At 43.6% G+C, this 10,602-nt stretch overlaps 1 protein-coding gene across 2 annotated transcripts; it reads right to left on the bottom strand.

Annotated features, from left to right (window-relative positions):
- Positions 1-4,422: 4,422 nt before the first annotated feature.
- cbx8a (chromobox homolog 8a (Pc class homolog, Drosophila)) lies at positions 4,423-9,452 on the bottom strand. Of its 2 annotated transcripts, XM_038776400.1 has the most exons (5): positions 9,191-9,452; positions 8,995-9,038; positions 8,821-8,886; positions 8,628-8,694; positions 4,423-8,526 (listed from the first exon to the last, which is right to left on the bottom strand). In XM_038776400.1, the coding sequence occupies exons 1-5, from the start codon at positions 9,257-9,259 to the stop codon at positions 7,654-7,656; spliced, it is 1,119 nt and encodes a 372-aa protein (XP_038632328.1). In that variant the 5' UTR covers positions 9,260-9,452; the 3' UTR covers positions 4,423-7,653. The 2 variants fall into 2 exon arrangements, with proteins under 2 accessions (XP_038632328.1, XP_038632329.1); XM_038776401.1 differs by lacking the exon at positions 8,995-9,038 and having other exon boundaries at positions 9,191-9,449.
- Between the last annotated feature and the right edge of the window lie 1,150 nt (positions 9,453-10,602).

Here is a 10,602-nt window from a genome sequence, read left to right as displayed (position 1 = left end):
GACAAACCTGCATTATGGAATGCAGAGCAAAGGCACGGGAAATGGAGCAGCGGCGCTGATCCGTGTACTTCTGTCAGTTACAATGGATCAAGACTCCGTGAGCATTCTCATTCTGAGAATATTCCCGTTTTATCCCACATTCCCCAACATTCAAAGTCCGCAGCTCCAGAACTTTCAAAATCGCCCAGCTATTTCGTATTCGCTCCCCCCCCCCCCCCCCCCCCACACACACACACACTTTCATTTACAACATGAATTGTCTCATTTGTGTTGTTGTTGAGACAATGAGAGAAAAGGGAGATTGTTGAGTAAAATCGCGTAAATGTATTCACAAAATGAAAGATGCTTGTTCAACCCCCGGTGCAGCTGCCCCGTTGTTTAGGAAGTGAAGATGGATCCGGTAAATTATTATTAATGTAGGTAGCCAACTTGGGGCAGGAGGCAGACAAGTGGCTTGGCGATCTATATGAATAATGCTGATCTTATTCGTGCATGTAGGCCCGAGGCTTCTTCCCTTCATATGTAACATTGCATTATCAACCACCAGATAAAGTACAGTTTAAAAAACCCTTATGCAGCAATGCTTGGTGAAAGCTCAGTACAGATTGCTTTTTCCGGGTTTCTTTTGAACGGGCTGCGAAAGGAGCCATTAATTCAAGAGTCCGAAGACCACTCCTGCTTATTTTCTAGGCGTACGATTACATTCTGCAATTGCCACCGGTACTTGGTTAGGTTTAGCCTCTAAACGGGCAAACGGGCACCGCACCTTCCAACAGGTTGGACTTTGTTACAGGATGGTGGCTAAACGTCAAGATTGTTTTTAGTTTCGCTTTGACTGGCTCCTTGGTGAGACAGTGACACGAATAAAAGTTCGCTTTGTTGTCCCAGCGACAATCAGCAATGAATGTAAGTCATAATTTGGTTGATTGTTCACATCTTTCTCTTGTATTGCTAGTTTCATAGTTGTTTGTATACGTTTGCAAGAGTGAAATGCAAAGGTCTCTATTTTTTAAAAAACTTGACCTACTGACGCGCAGTCGGAAACTTTGGTTTCACTTGTGCAATGAACACAGGCCTTTCTGTTGCTTTTTTTAAACGTCTGAACCAGAATGTCTTTCAGAACTTTCACAACGTTCCTAAAAATACATAGAGATATATTTTCCGTTCGTCGCAGTGACACTGGAGTTATATTTCATGAACCTACAATTGCAGAAACGCATTTTCATGAATATTTACGATGCAGATAGATGTTGCACAACATGTTACAAAGAAAGCACACTTTTTCGTTGGTTTGTAACAGGCGCGTTGCAAATTATTTTAAAGGGCGAACTGTTTTTCATGCTGTTGGTTGTGGAATAAATATCGACTCGCACATCTTCTTGGAAATAGTGCCATGGAATATTTTGCTTCCCTTGAGACTGGACTGACAGCTGGAATGAGACTCCGCACTTGTAAAGTTGATGTTCAACACTAGAGCGATAGTTAGGCAATAATCAAGATTTATCAGACCATGAAATGGGAATTACATTGGAGTGCACAAGCCCTAACCGAAGTGCTTATGGGATGTTCAGCCCATATCAATGGGGTAACCACAGCAAATCGACATCATTCAATACATTTGAATGGGGAACCAGACAATAACGTACTATTTAGCACATACTATGGAGAAGCAGAGCACCTTGGGCAGCAACAGCTGGAATTCCACATTTAACTGTTGTACGTGCAGTCATTTCATACTGTTGCCTGATTTCCAAATGAATAATGGTGGGCACTGTTGGCTTCATTACCTTTACCACAAAATCTGCCGTTTGTATAATTTCGGCAAAGGGGTGGTGAGAGTTGAAATGCTAGAACTAGCCAAAATACAATGCTGGTGACGTGCAAAGTTCTAAAGATGGGTTACAAGTTGTAACCATTTGGAAGAACCCTAAGACAGTGGTAACTGTTAAAACGTTCTGCTGTGAACATCTAATAAAAACGTCCCTTTCATTAGAAAAAAATATTAAAATAGCAACGTGGGATAAATATCCATTCTTAGATTCTCTAGAATGTGTTACCTCATTCATAATTCCATTTAAAACAAGTCTCGACACTATTGTCAATTCAGTCCAATGTTCATCTTGATCCCGATTCTACTCAACAAGCCTGGATTAGATACAAGAATAGCCAACAGCTTCCACTTCGCATTGATGAGGCGATTAACAAATTGCGTGGCCAATTCAACAATCCAGTGTTTGGTTCTTGGAACTAATCATTAATCAAACGCAAATGAAAACAGGTTATGCCTGATCTTGTTGAATCCACCTCATATTATTGTTGTTGGCAACCTATCTCTAAATCAGACATAGCCGGCTAAAATCTAGGTTTGTGATACTGGCAGTTCTCCAAATTTCTTCGTTGCTCCATTCACCATTCTGATTTTAGACAAGTCTAGAGATTTGAATATGGCGCCCAGTTGCCATGGTTCTTCATATTCTAAGGTCGGTTCTGGAATCTAATCCAGACGAATGGTTCACGAATTTAACCTCTGTCTTTTGATGTACCAGCTACAAGGGTCACACATCTGAATGGTTTCAACTCAATCTTGGTACAATGATTCACAACACATTTTTTAAAAGTTGGAATGTTAATACAAGTAACCGGGTTCTGAGATGTTCTAAGAATGGCGGTTCTGGTGTGGAGGGCTACCTCGGACCGCGGAAGGGGCTGCATCATTCTATGCGTTACGATGACAGTATATCATTGGGAGGAGAGAGGAGTCTGAACTGGCAACGACTGACGCTTGCCCTGGTTGCCAACAGCAGGAAAATGTGTTTTTGCAGAGTTCTATACCTTTTCATCTTGATCAGAAGATTGTTTATCAAAAAATTATAAATGTAAGTGTATCAAAATGACCTTTTGCGATTTTCATTGATTGTCCTTCACCAAATCGGGTTTCACACTGGAGAATATTTCGATGAAGCAGCACATAAATATCACATTTCGGCTTTTTGGCAATCTGCTTAGCTAGACAGCATTCGAAAATATCCCATTTTCCTGGGAAAATTGCCAACACTAGAAATATTACCCGAATGCTCACAATTAACGAGTGTTGTTGAAGAGATGGAAGGTTTCGAACCGGTCTAGGTTATTTCTAGTTCAATATGATGGAAATTGTCCATTATAATCCACCAGCATAAATTGAAAACTGAAACTGAGAGGCTATTTTCACTTTGGAAATCTTCGTCTTCCAACTTTTTCTCCTCGCTGCTCCGTCTGTTTCCAGTCCTGCTTGGCGTTATTTTTCGTGGGCGTGCTCGGCGTGGGCTTATTTTGGAGCTCACTCCCAACAATTACTTTTTGGAGTGCTTACATCAACCAATTCCATCTCTGCCTACATGCCTTATTCGGGAGAGGGGTTTCGTAAACAGGTTTCCCAAACCGCATACATATTCAAAAGAGACTAATGTGCATGTTCATTTCACCGAGGCCTTTAAATGGCCCAAAAGCCTATCTATGTTTTGGGCTGCTTGTATGGGTAGAGAGAGATGTTCCTAATGACATAGAACAAGCTTAAGGGAATTCCTCTTTCTGGCCAAACTTTATGTACTTTGGACTCCAGAAATTCAACCTTTCAAACAAAGCTTCATTAATTCTATTGAAATAAAGCTGCTGTACTTCCAAGGGTCGCCTAATCAGCTGTGTCTAAAATACCTAAATGGCTACAGTTTTCGTACCCGTGGCATTATTATTATATCTGTGTGAGGAGAAAGGTTACATCAATTCTCATTCTGATCGGTGGCTTTTCAGTCGTTGGAGGGAAAGTTGATTGCTGAGCTCTCCCGGTTGAAGGTGGAAAGAGTGTTTTGTTGCACCTTTTCCAGCAATCATTTTTCCTCTTCCAGTCAGAAAGGAACGCCGCTTGTCTTGGGTCCAGTGTATTGCGGAATGTGCGTCTTCATTGTCGAATGCACCCCAAATAAACACAAGAAGACATCACACCAGTGCGAGGGTGCGCATACTCGTAGAAGACCACTAACCAATCTATGCAAACTTAACACACGGGAAAGGTACTCCGTGAATGTAACGTTAGCATTTATTACTGCAAAGTTCCGGCTGTGAATGTTACAGCTTGTAAAATGGGTTGGCGGTGAAACTAGAGGTCCATGATGACATCCACAAATAATTATTTCCTTGGTCCTATTATGATAAGGCATATGGACTTCATTTAAAAGGTTTTACAAGGGTGTATGCTACTTCAATGGAGAAGGGTTCACTGCTCCCAGGCAAACGTTAATCTGTCCCAATAAAGCCGACTTATGGATCTGCATTGGATAATGTTACCGCTCCACACATCAGTGGGACGTATTTATAACATGGCTCTCGCAGTATACCTCATTTCCTTTCAATGCATGCTTTCATAGAGCATGACAAGACTCCAAATGTTATGAACATTTTAAAACATTTCATTTTAATCACCATTATTCGCAAAGTACATGTATAGTCAAATATCGAAACAATATAGTTAAGTGCAATGTAGTAGACACTGTCCATTATGTAGAATACATAAAATAGTTTATAGTTATATCCCCTCCATACATTCTTTTTCAAATCTAAACAAAATTGTTGGACAGCTGAATAATCTTTACAGAACATAATACAGTTCACAAACTTTGTAGATTCATTAAGGGGGGGGGGGGGGGGCGGGAGAGATGAAGTTAAATTCTGACCAATGTAATGTTTTCCATATGGGCAATAATTTTTCCAAGCGCCAAAAGATTGATCATAATAAACTTTAAATGCCACCTGTAAACTGCATTCAATGTCTGCTTCACTTCGATCCTTATAAGTTCCACTCAAACCTTTATGGCAACAGTTCCTTGAAAACATGATATATATTGTACAAGTTCCGCAAATCAACATCTGACAATACTGAGTATCCCAGACACGGCCTGTACACACTAATATACATTACATTCAGCAACAGGCACGGCCTCTTCAAGTTTAAATAGTCAAAACATTCAAAGTGCAATAGATCAGTTTTACACAAGATCTAGTGTACTCTCATTTCAAATGTAACACGTCCTTTGAATTCCATCAGCATGTAAGTGCACCAAGGGATTTTAGTTTACACAATTTTGCAGACATGTCCTCCTTTGTTCATTCTCCAATGCTAGAAAAACAGACGGCAAATATTCATCCATAAACATCAACCCACTTTGAATAATAAAACCGTCTCCATTAATGTTGTGTTATTAGTCACAATTGCGGGTCCATTCCCATAATTAGAACTAACACATTTCCTTTGGTAAACCATTTTGCTAAATGTGTGCATCTTATCAAATGTAACTCTCTATCAGTTGGGCCTGACCTCAGCAATGATTCTAAAAGGTAAATAACCACCTCCACATGGCAGAGTCATATGGAGTGTCAACTACATTAATTCTGTGTATGCAGTCTAAATATTTCAAAGATCCTGGATTCATAGTGAATGGCTTTAAACCACAAATGCCGGTTTATTTTACGAATATATCTCAATCATCTAAATAATCAAGCATTGTCACTGTAACCCTATCTTAAAGACTATTCCAAGCCATGTGGTCTAACAATGGTAGCATATTCAGGATATGTAAAGGTGGGATACCTTTCCAAGTACGCATTTCTCTTAAACAATCCTATTATAAAAGTGACTAGATCAACTTTATGATAAATGCTCACATCACGAAGCTTAGTCGTGCAGTTGATTTTCTGTTCAAAATATTTTTTAAATCCTAAGTTTAATTAAAGGTTATATTCTGACCACAGGACCACTCTTTTCCTTCCCCCTAACTATGTTAAGATTCATTCAACAACTGGGATTTCAGACGCTCTCTTGGCTCACAAATTGAAACCATCAAAACAAGAAAGCTGTGTGCGGTAGATAGACCAGACCATTGTTACAATGGGAACCAGTGAAAAAATTCGATCTGATTGTTGCAAACAAATTTCAAATTGGAAACACGTTGCTGACATCCAAAGTCCAATTGGGGTCTATTTTTCACTCACACACTGAAGCACACCTGTACCTGGGAACAAATTTCGCAGAATCGAATTCCCATTTGAATGGTCTCCAGGAGTAGCTCAACTGCAATGTATTTTCTCACAGCGGGAAGTAAGGAACCAATAATAAACTTTCATTTGGTCGAAAACGTTGTTGGAAAATTGTGTCTTTTTTTGTTGAAAGAACACTGCAGATGTCAGTCAATATGCCTCAACCCATGCAAAGCATCATTCATAAGATGGTGATAGGACTATAAATAAGAGTATGAAGTATACAACAAGTTTTCTTTCCTAAAGAATTCATGTTGATGCGATTTCCTCTTTTTTGGTCTGACTTACTTAAAATAAATTAAACTAGCAATCTTACTCACCACTCAACGGTTCACACAATGAATTTGTGGCCATGTTAATCTGAAGAAGTGTTAAACCAGCTTTCAATGATAAAGTCAAATGGGTGAAGGGGCAAATCTACTGGAGTAAACTATCAAAAAGAAAGCAGAAGTCTAACCAGTCAATTTGCAGTTTGAATCTTCTAGCACATATGCATATTTACTTGTTATTTGAAAACAAAATCTGCCCATGCCTCTCCATATATATATTATATGTATCAAAAGAAAGCTGGTACCAGTATTGGGTTACTGTAAGGCATTGGCTAATGTCAAATATGTTCCTTTTAATGAACAAATATGTTCCCACAGAAAGAGACCCTGATGCAAAAGTGGGGGAGATAATAGAGGGGGAGCAATTCCCTTCAGAAGTCATCAAGAGTTTTAACAGACAAGGGGGTTGGCTGAAACTATTTCTAAGCATTGTTGTTATCCTCACAGCATGTTTCAAAGTCATTGTATAATGGCAGGAATCCCTGTGTGCACATGGATAAATAAAACGTAGCTATATACCCACACACATAATATATATGCGTATATAAGCTAACACTTAGAACAGGAAATACGAAATACAGCACCTCGCTCAGTAACAACTATTTTGTTTATATTTTACAGAAATAATGGAAAGTGCAATTGGCATTGTATATTCAAAACACACATTGCATTTAGATAAGAAAAAATGTAATTGTAAAGGAGGCAAGAGTCTGGCCACTGAAAAAGAAAGTCAACTTAGCAATCATAGTCAATTCTGAAGCTATTTGCTGTTTAATGACTATGACTTTAGCCATAATCTAGATTGTGTGCCGGGACCAGGAGTCCTCCAAGTCCGATAATATCTACAAATGAATTGACACAAATTAACAATACTACCATCATGATCATGGGTGGGCTCTGTTGACTGGCAGTTTGGAGAGGGGGGCAATTAAGCAGTCATCTCACGCCTCCTCAACCTTTACCCGGGCAAAAGCAAACATGAAAACGATGATTCTAAGCCCCTTGATGTGTTTAATACAGTTGTACCTAACTGCGTCTGAAATACAGCCCACACAACACGGGCCTAAGGAAACGGGCCCTTCACTTCTGAGCCTGGCGGGTGCAGCTGATCCTATTTACCTGTTCCCAGGAAACTATATACAACCCAGAAAAAAAACACACACAGAATTTATCCAGCAATAACTCCGTTGTGACTGACAGGTGCTAGTAACGATCAACGCCCTCCCATCAGGATTGTCAAATAAGTTTATCTTGTTCAAACTTTTTCCTTGAAGAACCCTTCATCTGTGCTGCTCTCCTTAATGGTTACAGTCAGAAAGTTTGACGTGACGTCCGTAACCACCACTTTCTCCAGATTGTTCAGTGATGGGCTCCAGGATTCCTCTGGCTCCGACAGAAAGCGGGAGACTTGGTGCCTGGCCAGCAAAGGGGGCTTTGAAACCGGCCTGTCACTGGCCACACACACGCTATTCCTGGACGCCGCCCCCTCGGAAACGTGCTTGTTTTTAAGTGCAGAGGTGTCTGTCCCTGGTTCACTCTTGGAGGGGATGCTTTCCAAGCCCGCCTTAGTCCGCACGATGTGCGAGTCCGCACTGTACTTCCTGCCCCCGTAGTCCAGGGCACTGCGATGGAGCTGCGACCTGGGGGCCGGCACCGCGCTGCCCAGCTTCGCTTCCTGCCTGCCAGCCAAGTGGATCAGTCCGCTCTCCACCTTCTCCTCCAGCTCGTCACTCCCCGAGTCGAGCTCCTCGGATTTCCTGCGCTTAAAGTGGGGGTAGGTCGGCGTCCCTCCCTCCACCTCATCGGGCGAGCTCCTTTTGAGGGCGCCCGCGCGGACAGCCGGGCCGTCCTTGTAGTCCACTTTGCCGCCTTTCGGCCCCTTCTTCCTGTGTTGGTGCGAGCCCGTCTTCTGGTGGGCCCTGGGGATCTCCTCCACCCGGGCGCTCCTCTCTCTGGAGGTCTCTCCCCGGGAAAGGCTGCCGTGCTGCAGGGTTACCGGCGGCTCCCTCCGGAGTCCCTCCCGGGACCGGGTGGAGGAGAAGCCGGATTCTTGAGCAGACCTGCCCGGGTAAGACATCCTCAGTCCCCTCGCTACATCACTGCGGAAGGCGTAGGTCTTTGCTTTCGCCTGCAGAAGAGATGAACATCACTATTTTGCTTTGCATGGAATGGAAATATGCATGACACACGGTGGAATAAAAAAAATCGACCACATTTTGAAGCATTTACCTTCAGCAAAAACGTTTTAGGTTTAGGTCCACGTTTTTTTGGCCCGTACATTTCCCTTTCCCGTTCTCTGGAAGACAACAAGAAAACGTGGATATTGCGGCTGCAATTAGTGTTTTGAAGAAATCTCTGATAACAATTGCAGAAGCAAGCAATAGAGATCTGCTTTATGTTAATGTCACTCAAAGGCCTTCACCTCTCGTCAAAGGCTGTTATCAGGCGGGCGTCCAGGATGTTTTCCTCCGGCTCCCATGTACTGTACCTTAAAAGGGCGATTTAAAAAAAAACACACACAAGATAAATAAGCATTACATCTCGGTGCGACGCGCGCTTCCGCGCAGTTGTGGGGCGCCGCAATGCTGAGACTTACTTGGGAGACCAGCCCTTCCATTTGACCAGGTATTCGACCCGACCCTAGAAAGGGGAGGATGAGGGCAGGGGGAAAAAAACACAACAAACCTGTCAGAAAACACGGCTTAAAACCTGCCTGGGTTGGGAAATGGCAGAGAGCGGAGTTTGTGTTTGTGTGTGTGTGTGGGGGGTGGGGGGGACGCCGCCTCACATACTTTCCTGATGCGTCGCTTGAGGAGAGATTCGGCGGCGAAAACCCTCTCCCCCACGGCCGACAGCTCCATGATGCTCGCCCGCTGGCTCCCCGAACGCAGCAGTGCTGGGGGGGGGGGGGGGGGGAGAAAAGCGACTCGAGCTTCCCTTCAGCTGGAGCCTCGCCGCCAGCCCATAATACTCCCACCCGCTGACGTCGTGACCACTGCTCCGGAGCAGTGCCAGCCCCCTCGCTTAGCAACCAGCAGGGGTTGCTAGGTGAAGGAGGAGGAGGTGGGGAGAGGGGGGGAGAGGGGAGAGGGGGGGGGGGGGGGGGGGGATGAAGGGCAAGACTGACGGATGCGACGTTGCGTCCGGGAGCTGATTGGCGGCGCAGAGGGGAGGGAGGGGCCGGCTTCACGAGGAAGTGATGTGAAGTGAAGGAGGTGAATGGCTGTCAGGGTCCATTTTGTTGGGGTTGTCATTTGATCTGAATATAAATGGATGTTCCCCCCCCCCCCCCCACCCCATACCCCTTGGGTCGTTAAAGGCGCCAGTCACGTCGGTATCCAGGTGGCAGCTCTTGCAGCGATCCGCTGGCACTCGACCTTATTGCAGCAACGCTGCACTTCGCTCATCCCTGCAACCCACACAAAATACCCGCTATTGCTGCCTTCAAGTGGCCACTTTTGCAATCGAACAACATCCATGATTAAAGCGTGGGGTCTAACTTAGCGAGTTGTGTATGTGTGGCCCATGTATGTGATTTACCATAAAGCACTGCTGGGGAAAAGGCACAATTGGCGTCTTGCCACGCCGTAAAGCGTGCAGATACGATATGCACAATGGTGTTTGTACTCCAACGTTGTCCTAATATTTCTAACCTGCCGCCGAGAATATTTTCCTGCAGTGTACTGCAAGTAGCGATCAATAGTCTCCTCATTGTGCAGCCAAGTTAAAACGTCCACAATGACAACGTGCTTAATTAATGACCACCTCCTCGACAACTTGCAGCGTCAGCGGATCCAACAGTAAACAAAGCCGGGGAAAGTAGGCTTGTGTAAAAAAGAACCTATTTCTGTAAACGTGATGCTTGCATTTCATTAAATATCTGGTAACTTCTGGTTGATGTGTGCAAACGTACACGTGGAAGAGGTTAGCATCATCAGACACATTCCTGTGGTAGTGGTAATCTCGTGTGTCTATGGCAGATATTGGTTGTACATGAATTGTAAGTGGAAAATAAAGTTGCCTTATATAAACGTTGCATTCATTTCCATTCAATTATATGAATATATGGGGTGGCATGGTGACACAGTGGTTAGCACTTGTGCCTCACAGCGCCATGGAATGTGCATCTTAGGTGGGGTTGCAGGGATAGAACGGGGTAGTGCCAAGGTAAGGCGCTCTTTCAGAGACTCGGTGCAGACTCAAT

This window comes from Scyliorhinus canicula, chromosome 18 (genome assembly GCF_902713615.1).
Source record: "Scyliorhinus canicula chromosome 18, sScyCan1.1, whole genome shotgun sequence".
In the NCBI taxonomy this organism is placed as follows: domain Eukaryota; kingdom Metazoa; phylum Chordata; class Chondrichthyes; order Carcharhiniformes; family Scyliorhinidae; genus Scyliorhinus; species Scyliorhinus canicula.
The sequence above is the reverse complement of the archived record's forward strand: the minus strand, read 5'-3'. Positions and strand labels throughout refer to the sequence as shown.